The 15,000-nt window shown below is 33.3% G+C and overlaps 1 protein-coding gene across 9 annotated transcripts in view; it reads left to right on the forward strand.

Annotated features, from left to right (window-relative positions):
• The window catches only part of LOC144968002 (uncharacterized), a 156,929-nt gene that overhangs the window by 41,314 nt on the left and 100,615 nt on the right, over positions 1-15,000 (forward strand). For 7 of the 9 annotated variants that reach the window (XR_013644492.1, XR_013644494.1, XR_013644493.1 and 4 more), the window contains exons 19-25: positions 7,547-7,645; positions 8,940-9,044; positions 9,413-9,512; positions 11,594-11,717; positions 12,093-13,160; positions 14,077-14,202; positions 14,641-14,698. Coding sequence is in view for 4 of the 9 variants with exons in the window: in XM_078905922.1 (XP_078762048.1) it covers positions 7,547-7,645; positions 8,940-9,044; positions 9,413-9,512; positions 11,594-11,717; positions 12,093-13,160; positions 14,077-14,202; positions 14,641-14,698 (1,680 nt within the window). In the remaining 5 variants the exon portion in view is untranslated. The remainder of the gene's footprint in view (positions 1-7,546; positions 7,646-8,939; positions 9,045-9,412; positions 9,513-11,593; positions 11,718-12,092; positions 13,161-14,076; positions 14,203-14,640; positions 14,699-15,000) is intronic. The other 2 variants (XR_013644496.1, XM_078905923.1) reach the window with 1 other exon arrangement.

A 15,000-nucleotide genomic window follows, 5' to 3' on the forward strand; every position in this document is an offset into this window, starting at 1 on the left:
CACAATACTCGTTGTTTACAATATTTGAAAGAACATAAAAAAATATTTTGACAGTTGAATAAAAAGTTATTGGTTTCGAACTCACAACGCCATCGTATGTTGCATTATAGGGTCATTTGGAAGTGTCAGAGAATCATTCTATTATGTCATATTGTTGAACATTTTATGGAGATCAATGAATTTGCAACGGAAGATATGAAATTATTGGAATCCGTTTTTTCTATTTCTGGTATAATTTTGCGTCCAGAGTCCGTTTTTGAATGGCAAGCCAGTCTTATGGATGTTTCATATGATTTCGCTGCCTGCAGAGAGTCCTATACAAAGTCATATATTTTACGATATCATCAATTGCTACACTTTTATCTGGAGTTCCCAGGTTTGAACAAGAAAATAAGCTCTTTTTCTGTACTTTGACACGTTGCACTGCGGATGACGCCTTGGTTATTTCACCTTTCCACATTGTATTGGACAAAAGGAATTTCATCTGAAATTGACTGTGTCCCTTTTCATTTTTTCTTTCTCTTCATCCTCATGAGTAGTTTTTGAATGGATTTACGCCTTGTTTGCCAAAATTAATCACATTTTCTCTTATACACAATTCAAAATACGCTTTGTGTTAAATCAAGAATTAGATTCTTTCCAACTCAATCTTGTCCTTGGGTATGGCACTTCACGTAATTACAAAAAAAAAATAAAAGATGGGTTGATTTTCACGATTTGTTTTCCGTGATTTTGGTTTGCAACAATGAATCCGAAATTCTTAGCTGTGACGACTATAATAAAAAAAAAAAAGAATCGTTCTTCAAACGTTAAGATAGGGATGACTGAGATACAATTGTTCAGAGAAAGTGCTTATTTTGCGTCAGTTTTTACCGACATCCTACTAAACAGAAGTCGCGATATTAAGGACCGTTTGAATGTGTTTTTCAGTCAACGATTTTGCCATTTGAATAATAAGTACATCGATAAAGTTAACACAATATATGATATACAATTAGTGAGGTCTGACTGAGCATACTATCGGATTCGAAACTTCAAAATCGTCGACCGAGGTATAGACGAAATATGCACCAATGAAGCTATCTATGAGTAGAAAAAAAAGAGTTGGTGAGCACATAAGTTATCAAAGAACTACACGAAAGTCCTGAGGGATTCCGCTGCCTGTCATTTTGAAGTAGTATTCGTCTCCAACATGTCCACACGTTGTCACCAACATATTAATAATAGAGAGAGGTATGCCATCATTTTTGACAGAAGATTTTTTCAGTTGTAACGTTAATCGCCAAAGGAAAATTATGTGTTTTCATAAGTTATATATTTGTGTATTTTTTACCTTCCATTCTCTTCAATGGCAGGGCATAAATAGAGCATAAAGTAATAATGATTATGATGATAATAATGATGATGATGATGATGATAATAATAATAATTATGATAATAATAATAACAATAATAATAATAATAATAATAATAATGAACAATAAAAATATAATAATAATGATAATAATGATCTTGATGATGATGTAGATAATGAAAATGATAATAATACTAAGGATAATAATAATAATAATGATAATAACAATAATGATAATAATAATGATAGTAATAATAATTATGATAATAATACTAATTATAATAATGATAATGAGGGATGATAATGATGATAATAATAATAATAATAATAATATAATAATAATAATAATAATAATAATAATAATAATAATAATGATAATAATAATAATAAAATCTGATTTCAATTAATTCTACACTGAGCTTGGATAAATCTTACATTGAAATTGACAAGTTTTAATCCAAAAAAACATAAATAGCCTGTCTGACAAATCGGTAGTAAAAGAGATGAGATATATCATGTTGACAATAACCGGCCGTCTCTATGCTTAGTAAAAATGATAGAAACCCGTAATCCTCTTACTGGTCTGCGTCTTGACATATTTGATAATATATCTGCATTCCCCAGGGAAAAAGCTGTCAATTTTTTTTAGAAAGTGAAACTATTTTTTTGGATATCAAAGTCGTATGCTGTAAAAGTGATAACTTTGTTTGTCATGCTGATCTATAAAACAAGATTACGAAACGCCAGTGAGCTATGTATTAATTCCACTATAAAGTGAGACCATCTTGTTATAAATAGTGAAAATTTGTTATCGCTGACGAAGGAATATAGAACCTCATTTTCTCATCTTGACCTTGGTCATTGGCTATTTGGGTGACTATTGTAGGGAACTCTGTCCCTCTGCATTGTGTCACAGGCAAGAATCTTACCTGTATAAACTAGGGAATCTAATTGGTAATGTGTACTTAATGAAATTAACATTTTGTTCCCAAATGGCTTACAGGAAGAATACATGAAATATTGTAAAACGCATTGAGCATGGTGAATGCCCAAAATATAAGCTCATATTTATCTTATTTTTTTCTGTTTATAACGACATGTTCAGCTCTATTTATGCTGAAATAAGAATAAGTTATGATACATACTATAATATCTCTTTTCTTAAGGAATTGAGAAATTAATCCCCTGTAGGCTGGCTTGCCCGCTCTTACGTTATTTCCTTGGTTACTTTTCTACTAAAACCCAGGTTGAATCTGTACCCCTCCGGCGTATCCGGTTCTGTGCCATCTTCATCTACTGGGGACTTGACGATCCTGTCTCTTTATCTCCTCTTTTAGCCCATCGTCTACATGTCTCTTTTGGTCTCTCAATCCTTCTTTTGTTTTAGAGCGTCCAATATATTGCTTGTCTGATCACATATATACCGAGGACTCCATTCTTAGTAGTTGTAGTAGTAGTAGCAGTAGTATAGTAGTAGTAATAGTAGTAGTAGTAGTAGTAGTAGTAGTAGTAGTAGTAGTAGTAGTAGTAGTAGTAGTAGTAGTAGTAGTAGTAGTAGTAGTAGTAGTAGTATAGTAGTAGTATAGTAGTAGTATAGTAGTAGTAGTAGTAGTAGTAGTAGTAGTAGCAGTAGTATAGTAGTAGTATATAGTAGTAGTATAGTAGTAGTAGTAGTAGTAGTAGTAGTAGTAGTAGTAGTAGTAGTAGTTAGTAGTAGTAGTATTAGTAGTACTAGTAGTAGTAATATAGTAGAAGTAGCAGTAGTAGTAGTAGTAGTAGTAGTAGTAGTAGTAGTAGTAGAAGTAGCAGTAGTAGTAGTAGTAGTAGTAGTAGTAGTAGTAGTAGTAGTAGTAGTAGTAGTAGTAGTAGTAGTATTTAGAAATAAATAATATAGCAGTAATAAATGTCCTTCCATGGAGCCGGGAATTATCCCGGTTTCAGTAGCGTTAATCAGACAGGGGGGGGGGGGGGTATGAAAAAAGTCTGCTGCACCAAGGATCGATAACGATCCCTTTGCTTGTGATGCGAGTATGTACACTCCAATTGTACTATCAGGACCCTGGTGTATGCCCAATTCAACTCTACCTCTTTCATGGCTTTCACCTTCTCTCTCTCTCAATGAACAATGATTGGTCTCGTCTCACGCTTCACTTTCGATATTCTATCAAGTTCCTTTAATTTTAAAGATGGAATGTTGACATTTGTTGACAAAAAATTGAATGTTATTTGTTATGTCACATCCCAGCTCTCTGAGTCTTATAAAAGGACTGATTTCACATTTATTTACATTTAAATATCCTGTTCTCGGTCTGGGTGGATGATGCAGTTGAGATGAGCACATTTAGTGATTATTGCTCAATATAAATATTCAAGATAAAAAAATATCTAAATATCATGGCTTAAACAGTTCAAAGTTGCGGTTTTGTAACACAATCAAACATGCTGATAATGTTCAATTACTGGATGTGTGACATGGAAGAATGGAGTGGCACTGTGGTCTCGTGTAAGACACTTTATAGACTAATAACTTTACTTGACTCAGGTGTGACTGAATATTTTGATATAGGCATTGGCAGCAACTGTAAGAGCTGGAGTACAAGAATGCTGCCCAATAAGCGTATGAAATGGAAAATTGTGAATAACGTTAAGCATTATGACTCCAAGGTAATGATGCCCTATATAAATGGCCATATTTGTTGTACTAAAGGGGTTCATACATATTATTTGTGATGAGGCTTCTTTCTCGCTGCCCGGTCGTTTTAAAGCTTTTCTGATCACGTCCATATTGTTTAATCAATTCCTTGACTTCAAGTGTCCAGGCACTGACAACAAGATCAAACGAGCGGAAAATTGCTGAATAATGGAACTAATAGGCGAACACTGATCGCCACTTTTAACTTGTGCCTGAAATTGGGAATGGATTTGGTAGATTTGTGTAGATTCGCGTTTGCAAGTCTTCATGTGGAAACCATGTAGTCCGTACATTATTTACTCCAAGGGCTATTCAGTTAACCTTATAAAATTAACAGCCTTTTAGTAGCCCTCTTTTTTATAGTAAATTTCTCAATCTTAAGCTAGGCAACAATAATTTTACTTTTATAATTTGTTTCCAAGAGAAATTAAAATTATGGTGTTCTGAAATCTTAATCTGCGCAATGGTATTACGAAAGATGGAGCAGATATACTCACCAGAAGAATCAATGCGGTAGCAAAAGAATGAACTAATTCAACCAACACCCAATTGTAGAAGACAGTTTTCATATCAACCAAACCACTACAAATTTGTGTTTTTAAAAAATTGAATCAGTCGTTTGCCATGGGCAGAGTTCTGTTCAGGCCATTTCCCTCTCCTCCTTTTCAATTATGCACTCGTGCTTATGATTAAGGTAATGAGAACTGCGGACGGGAAGTAAAACCCCGTAAAGCTGACAATTTAGTCAATAAAATACGAAAGGATGAGCAAGTATAGCCTGTTTCGGTAAAGGTGCTTTTAGGAATAGCCAAGGTCTCGCTTATGCAAATCAAAATGCCATCCAACGTCCAGACTCCGTCCGACACAAAGATCAATATATTGGTTACATTTTCTCACTATGTTCGATTTTCAACTTCACCTGTTTTATAAGGTTGTAATTATTGTTTACATGACAGTACACCAGTCATTTCCCAGCTCATAATTAATAACAGTCAGAAGCATTATCGAAGGAGAGACAAAATTGTGTTATATTATAATTCGTAAAAAGGACAAATCTATGAAATTAATATATTATATATATATATATATATATATATATATATATATATATATATATATATATATATATAAATATAATGTGTGTGCTTTTACCAAACTAAAGACCTATAGTAATACTGAACAAACTAAATCAACGGTTGTATTTTGAACAAGTATCAACTGCTTAGGGTTTATCTTTTACACGTGCATTCATTTGGGAGAGGCTGTGATCACGGAGGTCACAGGGAAGTCGATTTGGCACAAGGACACACCTTTCCCTTGTCCTTATAAATTAATCATCGATAACAAACACCTACAATCTCGATCACTTTGCAATAAACAAACGGTAAAGCACGCAGACTGTGATAAAAGGACGTCTTGAATTTTATTAGCAGACACGAGGACACGACCACGTTATAGGTATCAACCAAAGACATGAATTCATGTCTATTGGAAAACTGCGTTCTGAGTCTTGCAAGGTTAGTAATTATTTTGGCTCCGAATATTATAATTACGAAATCTTTAAGGAAACGTACTATTATTTAAATATCATTTATTTTATAAGACATCTATGGTGTTCTATATTCTATGAAACATACCGGCGTTTACAATAAAATCACGGTATTTCGCAAATGTAGTTATAATTTACCAAATATGTCAATCAGTGATCGTTGCAGCCAGCAGGTAGATTGCTGTTCCAACCAATCAGATACAAAGGTTGATTTTAAGTCTCAATTAGCAAAAGAATAGAACTGAAGATTGAATGGATCATCGACACAAAACGAGAGAGTGGTCAATCTATTGTGAATAATATCGTTCACAAAGAGACCCATACAAAAGTAACATTTATTGTTGTATATTTTTGTCTCCACTTTTTCTATAAAATGAAGAGGCACAAAAAGACACGTTATTCGGTATTGAGGATTACAATGGATTAATTTTTAATACTAGGGAATCTTTCTTGATTTACAAAGCAATTGATAGAATGTAAACAGACAATGGAATTTAAAGGTGTAGCTGTCTATGATTTATCGTTGTAATAAAATCTTGTAATTGTGTATAAGTAATCTGTTATTGATGCTTCATCAATAATAATGATGATGATGATGATACTGATAATAATAATAATAATAGTATTAATAATAATATAATAATAATAATAATAATAATAATAATAATAATAATATAATAATAATAATAATAATAATGATGATGATGATAATAATGATAATAATAATAATAATAATAATAATAGTGCCAATAATGATGGTAGTAATGATGATGACTATGACGACTATGATGATGATGGTGATTATTATCATTATCCTCATCATAATCAATAGCAATAAATAGATATCCATGTCACCAACATTATCATAATCATAATCATCATCGTCATCATCATCATCATCATCATCATCATCATCATAACAATCATCATCGTCATCACCATCATCATCATAATCATCATCATCATCATCATCATCATCATCATCATCATCATCATCATCATCATCATCATCATCATCATTATCATCATCAATATCATCATCATAATCATCAACTTTATTGTTAACACCATCATTATCAATTACGATTTTTAACAAGAGCACACATAACTCACAACAAACTCTCTCTCTCTCCCTCTCTCTCTCTCTCTCTCTCACTCTCTCTCTCACACTCTCTCTCTCTTTCTCTCTCATTCACACACACACACACACACACACACACGCATACTCATAGACATACACACACACACACACACACACATTCGCACAGGCAATAAAAATCGCCAAGACCATAGACATCCATCAACAAAAAACAATTACAAGGACATTAGCGTTAATAATAAGGAGGTTTATCGGAATTCATCATATCAAGAATATCCAATTAATTTTATTTGATGATTAATTAATAACGCTCAAAATAATGACATTAAAAATACGCGAGATTCACGAGGCTTGCAGAACAGTTGCATTTCTTTTTGACTCACTTTATAGTATCTAGATGCTTTGTGGTTTTAGATTTTTTGCTCTGTGATGAAAAGTATGCCATTTATAAGCTTGTGGAATTAATTATTCTTTAAATAGAGTATTACACATTTTCCAATGTCTCATCAATACGCTAACAGTAGATATTGAATCTGAATCTTAGCATTTTAAAAAACCAAGTCATCCATTCCAATCCTTTCTTTCTAGATTCTGGATAAATATATCTTATTTTGGTGAACGCGTAAAATGTGTTCATCTCAGACATTACTGCGTCCTCCCAATTCTCAGTTAGAAAAAAACATTATAATTGCTGTCTCACTGAACCTCAAACTGGGATAAACCTGGCTCAGCCACATTCATGACTTGTAATGATATTAAAAGGGTGGTCATCATCCATTATTTTTTAAATTGTTTTTTTTTTAATCAAATGATTCTACCTCATTCAAATGCATGGGTAATATCTCTTAACAGGAGAGTTTATGCGAGACCACCCTTTCAAGACAACTAGATCTACGGGACATTTGGAGACTTGTGCACAAAGACGTTGAGGTGGAAACAGAATATTACGCTGTAAGATTATGATAATATGTTTCTCCAGATATCCAATACCTCTATTAGTCACTGGCGATTACTAAAGTGTATTTAGTCAAAATTTAAAATATCTCTATTTTTTATTACTTCTTGGCTATTTGGCTCAACGTCTTGTCATGAATGAAAGTAAAATGATGTTGAGCGTTGTTAATGATTGGGTGGAGGACAACGATAACGTAACTCGTTTTTTTCTTGGATAAGGCACTTAAACATACATACCCTGATTGAAATGGGCGTGAAGTATGATTAATACATAGCAATAGGTGGTGGGTGGTGACCATATTGTGAGAGTGCAAGGGCAAAAAAGGGTGCCCAGCATGCGACTTGTACTGTATGGACTGAACATTTACTTTCATATGGTTGCTGAAGCATTGCTCATCACACTTGAAACCGTGGAAACGGGCGATATACGTACATTGTCTTTTAGAAAATCAATATCGGCTCTTAAATCATTGTGATCGATATGTAAAAAGCGCTGCCAGACTAGTATTTATGAAGCGTAGGTGCGACTCTGCCGGACCTCTACTTCATGACCTGCATTGGCTGCCTGTTGAGAAAAGAATTAAATTCAAAGCTTGTGTTTTAGTGTATCGTTGTCTTGAAGGTACTGCCCCTTCCTACCTTTCAGAACTAATTGAAAGATATTCAAAACCCCGCCCCTTACGTTCGGCCAGTGATTCCACAAAACTAGTTGTCCCTCGAATTCGGAAAAATGCTGGAATGAGATCCTTTTCTCATTTCGGACCCTCTATTTGGAACGCCTTACCGCAGAGCATTCGTGAAAAAGAATCTTTGTCTATTTTTAAACATTCGCTTAAAACATATTTGTTTCGATTTTAGTAGATGGTATGAGAAGCAAGATAGGTTTGGTTTGTGTTGTGTGTTGTGTTGTGTGTGTGTGTGTGTGTGTGTGTGTGTGTGCTTGTGTGTGTGAATGAGTATGTTTCAGCCAAAGTAATTTGTAATTTAAGCGCTTAGAGTCTGGTGTCTCGGAGTTATAGCGCTATATAAGTTTTCAGCATTATTATTATATTATAACATATCTACTGTAGAATCATAAAAGAATTCACTAGCGGTTACATTTCCTCTTTATAACACACGTAATTTTAGACCTAATTGTAAAATCAGAAGAGTTTGTGATCCTACACATGTTGATAATTCTGTCACTAAAAACATTTCTAAATTACTGTTTACAATGATGTTGATATCCGATGTTCGAATTGCTCATTTTTTTGGAGATAATGTTTTAAATTAAATTGGTTTAATTCTACAGGACGATAACCAAACATTTGATCCCAAGTCGATTGAAAGGTTGAAGAAAAACATACAAGAAAGCATTGCCGTCCTTAGGCGTTTTAAGAAGAATGCTTTTAGATATGTAAGTAGCCTTTCACCAACTTCTTCTTGCACAAAATAAACAAGTATTTTCATATGATTGCTCTAATCGATGTATTAAGGCAATATAAACAACGAGTTATGTTAGATTGCAATAGATTTAAAATTCAAATCTGTCTTTAATAGTTTTTAAAAAATCATATTAGTGTAAAATGCTGCAGCTGTAATACGTTTCAATTTCATTATATCAAAGTGACAAACGAAGGGGCAGGCACTGATGTAAGATAAAGATCTGAAAAAGTGTGTGTGGAAAGTTTTTAACTTCTATTTTTCTTTCTTGTTATTTCATTACATTATAATTAGATAGACTAAATTTTTGAGAATCAATAACGAAATCAATCTGTCTTCCAGCCTCCCCTGATATCACAACATTTACCTACCGATAGTCACCAGTGCAATGATAATGCCTTTGTGTACTCCAAACAAAACACTCCAACATCGCCTTTAATTGGTAAGTACTCTCTGAATTTACTCTCTCTCTCTCCCTTTCTCTCTCTCTCTCTCTCTCTCTCTCTCTTTAGACATAAACACACACACACACACACACACACAGACACACACACACAGACACACATATATATATATATATATATATATATATATATATATATATATATATATATATATATATATATATAAATAAATAAGCATGTATATCATATTGCTGTTTAGATAATTTCATTCCGTCATACTTTGGAACTCATTTTGGACTGAGTACAGCAAGACAATTTTTTAAGTAATTTCTTGCCCGTTGATTCAAAGCCAAACTGATTTTAAAATGTAAAGATTTCTCCGCCCTTAACTACTCTTCACCATTTTTTCATTACTTATATTTATATTATATCGTAAAGATTACGTCAAAAACAAGATTTTTGTCACCACTAAATTAAATTGTCAGGTTTCAATTTACGTTTAGCCTAACGTTTACGTTTTTATTTGTCTTACATCATAATTTCCATTTATCTATCTGTCACTAGTCTATATGATGTCGATTTACATATTCCTCCCGTCTCTCGAGGGATGCTTATTACATTAACGCTTGGGCAAGCATAGGTGCACTTAGCCACAATTCTCGTTGTGACGAGTAACATTTATAAACAATGTAAAAGAATTTAAATGGCTAAGTGAATTTGATAACGAAATCATATCAAGAGCATTGTTCGGAATACAGCTTTGCCAATTTATACGCTGTTTAAGATGATAATTCATTATAATATAATAGTTGGTGCATGTCCGCATTGATACCACACGGAATATTGAAATTGGAAGTGAAAATTAGAATGAAATATGTTGAAATCAAATATATATTGTGATTCTCTCTCTCTCTCTCTCTCTCTCTCTCTCTCTCTCTCTCTCTCTCTCTCTCTCTCTCACTAACACACACACACATTTATATATATATATATATATATATATATATATATATATATATATATATATATATATATATATGTGAGTGTGTGTGTATATGTGTGTGTGTGTGTATTATTTATATGCCATATCGCGCCAATCCAGTATAATGACGGAATTGCTATGTGAAGACAATAGTGTCAAAAGTCAAAATAATTAAAATTAGGAGGGTTTTTAAAAATTATAGAGAGTCAAGACGAACTTTTAAGTCCAAACATTTTAATCAAAGCACATTTGCCAGCTGGGTAAAATCTTAAATATTTTATAAGTCGATATTAGATTTAGAAATTTACGTGCAGACTGAATAACATTCCCAGCCAAAATACAACTTAAAAATAATAAAAAATGCTGTTTTCAGTTACCCCAGAAAGCAATTAATTCATCAATATATTTTTTGAATCGTCAACTACGATTATAGATTTTATAATGGTGTGATAATCTTTAGAGTGACGAGGGGATGGGGAATATTGAAGATGTAATCGATAAGACGCTGTCGTCTTGCCCAATTGACTGGGATTTTTGTTCTTATCGTGCACGAGAAAGGCATCCGCGTGGGCGGTTTATCGTGTGGGAAATGTCTCCATCACTTTAGATATTGGCATGGGAACTGTCAGTTATATAAAATGTTTTTACAACCCATGAAATGCTGGTATCTATTGATTTTATCTATCACGTTCGATTGGTTTATTGACATTTCATAAGCTCAATATTACAACACAGAGCTGTCGTTGAGGACCCAAATGTGACATAAAGCAGTGGGAACAATTGCTACAAGTACCAAATCCAAATAATATATAGTGTAAAGAAACACGTAAGGCTTAAAAATGTGACTTGCCCGAGTAAGAGGTTTTATAAAAAAGAAGTTCTATGCAAAGGGCAAAAATGTGACCCATTGTCCCAAAACAATATTAACCAAGGATGAAATAGTATTTTTACATTTAGGTCTAAATTTACTTGTGTTATAAAGAGGAAATGTATTTTAAAAACCGGGATATTATGCTTGCCTGTAGAATTTGAGTTCTTATAAATGCCTTTATTTAGGAGACAAAGTTTGTTCTGTATACCTTATTGGTATGGAGAGCACGTATAATTTCGTGTTGTTTTCTGCTTATTTCATACCAGAGGCATTATCTATAGACGCCTTCAATGGAAATTTTCTACCAAACCACACACATGTGAACAACTGTCACCATGACAATAGTAAGAACCACAATTGTCAAAATGATTGGAATCAATTGGAATCCAGGTAAGATCTTTAGTTTTTTTTTTCATTTTCACTTTTTCCTTATTATTCAGATATTTTCACACACTTTTTCTTTGTTTCTATTTTATCATTGTTATTACATTTTGATTGTTCGATTCATCAACCTTTCAACTTCAAGTTCAAATTTTGTTTGACATTGCTATTGTTTTTATCTCACCTAGAGTTGTTCAGATAATGATAGTGCTTTTGTTGAAATATACTTGGGTCTGACAAAGACATCACTATTCTTCATAAGTCTTTTCATTGTGACAAAACTCATCAACATGTGCACTCATCCATTAAAAGTAAGCTAATATACTCGTAAAGTGATATTTTTGTGAAATGTTTTACTTTTCCTTACGTTTCACTCACTCCTAGGTTTGCACTATCTTGTCCATCGCTGACCACATCAAACAATTTAAAAGCATGCCAGTGTCACACCAATATCAACAACAATTGTCAAACAATACATTCCAACACTACAAAATGTATCTGTAGAGATACAGCTAAAATAAATATCAACCATCGTGGCATTTATCGCAGAAGAGATATGAACGACCAAAATGCATGCAATAGTTATGAGGAGAGAGGCCAGTTTTTTGAATCTCTCGATAACCAACCAACCTCTAACAGTCGCTCTATGAATAGATGTACTCTTGTCACTGATTCAAAAATGTCATGTGACAAATACAATGATCACTTAAATGAGGCTGAGCCAACAAAATCACCATTCGCAAATACCGAAGTAATTTGTCGAAAATCAAACAAACCCTTGACAGCGTTTACGAACAAAAATAAGTCTTCCAATATTGAAAGTGATAGTTCTGTGTGTAAAGCAAAACTACAATCTTCCGGTGGATTTACTCCTATTCAGAAGGAACCACCAACCACAAGCTATCACCGTCAGAACCCAGTAAGAAAACCCCTGGCCAATGGCAAGTCACCAATCAAGGGTTACAAAGGAGTTTTATATTCAAATGAAAAAGGCAATAATGACACAGATCAAAGCGTCCATTTGGTAACAAATGCAATCGTCAAATTTGATAAATGGAAGGAAAATCCTACACCATGTAAAGCCAAGACACAAACTAGTCAAACATCCAATGATATGTTTGAAGATATCAAGAAAGGCACTCATACTATACCAAGTTCATCTCAATGTGTCTCAGCTCAGGATGATACGCCTATAACTATAAGATCACTTGACTCAAAAGCCCACCGTCCAAAAAGTCTGTCTTGGACTGCTTCTTTACAATCGCAGTCTATTCACAATGCTTACGGAACGTCATCACGTATTGATTCACACGACCATTCGTCATCATCGCCTCCATCGACACCAAGCACATCGTCGCCTTCCCCAATATCTAATACACCAACAGATATAGTGGGTTTGTTAATACCAACACGTGGAGATGTACAGAATCACGACGCTTTTTGGCACAGCAGGTACACCACCTTTTATGTTCAATATATATATATATATATATATATATATATATATATATATATATATATATATATATATACATATATTATATATATATAAGGTATGCCATAAAAACCGCGAAATACTGTGCTCGAAATGAACTCACATCCGCATGCAGACAGAAAACTATGATAATCTCAACACTAAAATTCACAGGAAGTACGAAACAACAAGTAATTATAGAAAATAGTAGCAACAATAACGATTTCACTCCCTGAAGATTGCCCAAAGAAAAAGGATGAAACAGACTTGCAGGAGTCAATACGAATTCAAATATATATATATATATATATATATATATGATATATATTTTATATATATATATATATATATATATATATATATATATATATATATATATATATATATATATATATATATATATATATATAGAGAGAGAGAGAGAGAGAGAGAGAGAGAGAGAGAGAGAGAGAAAAAGAGATTTTGTTAATATAATATGCACATCTGAATCTGGGTGTGTACGCTTGGTGGTGGTTGAGATATTTCTGTTTAAGCCAAATTCTTACTCTTTATGTTCAAAGCTGACATTCAAACTGTTTTTATGATTTTTTTCTTTCTTTATAATATGAGAATAATTAAGATTATATCACATAAACATACTATTGACTTTTATCATTAATAACGTTCGTTAAAATTGAGTTAATTTCACATAATTTAGAAACTCTGCTTTCAAAATGTTTTCCTTTACTGAATGTAAAGTACACATCATCTCGAGAATTAAATCTGGTAACTTTACCACTCAGTCATATTGTGTCGTCTTTAGATCTTTAAAAGAATACTAAGAGCTATTATTATCATTCCAAACATTGATTTTATGCAATGGATGTCAAGCCAACACTTTTATACATTTTACAGGGTTCCGATGAATCACGACTCTCTGGGCCCCCAACTATTTGGAGGACCAGAGTCTATAGAAAATTGGGATCTGTCCCCTGGAAACGGACACGATACGCCTACACTTATGAGTGAGGAATATCAGCGGTAAGGGCGATCATTACACCTTAGGAAATCCTTAATGAATATCACGAATTATTTTCGGTCTAGACAGTTTCGGGATATGAAAGAGAATACTTTGAACGATGGCTCATATGTATTGACTCTTATGAAAGTTTTAAAATGAATTGAAAACTCGATATGAAAATTCAATGGCGTTACGAGTCAGCTATAATTTTCTCCAAATTGCTCTGCCCTCGCTTTTGATGTTGTCCTTTTCAATGTTTCTCTCAAGGAACAATTTATTGTTCACATATTTGTAATAACTCACTCTTTCTTCCATGCTATTTAGGCGCCGTGGTTGTTTACATATTTATCTTTACTTCCAACAAGTCTTTCATTTCTTTTATGTTTGCCAATTACCAGGTTTACATCTTTCACCCTATGCTAATGGCTCTGGCTTTCTTTCTTTCTCGCTTTCCTCAGCTGTCAGTCAAGAATGGTCACGATGGAATATAACGAAGAGATACCCCATTCCACACAGGTGAGGACATGTTTTGTTAGCCTGCAGTTTTTTGACAAAACACTTTTTTTCCAATTTGGCTAGAGAACATTTTCTTTAAGTATCGATCGATTAAGATAACCCGAGGTATACTGATGTGCAGGTCTCTGATAACCCAGATTGTCACTGTCTCATTGTTTTAACAGAACTACTCTCAAACCAAAGCAAAATATTGTCCTTTACAACTTTTAAATCAAGCCCATAATTGTGCTCGGCTGTCGGACCTGTAATTATGTGCGTCTAGAGATAGCCCCCAACTTATCTAAATTGTCAAAACATTCTCA

The sequence above is a fragment of the Berghia stephanieae genome, chromosome 3 (assembly GCF_034508935.2).
Source record: "Berghia stephanieae isolate SIO BIC M18660-M18661 chromosome 3, UCSD_Bste_1.3, whole genome shotgun sequence".
Taxonomy (NCBI): domain Eukaryota; kingdom Metazoa; phylum Mollusca; class Gastropoda; order Nudibranchia; family Aeolidiidae; genus Berghia; species Berghia stephanieae.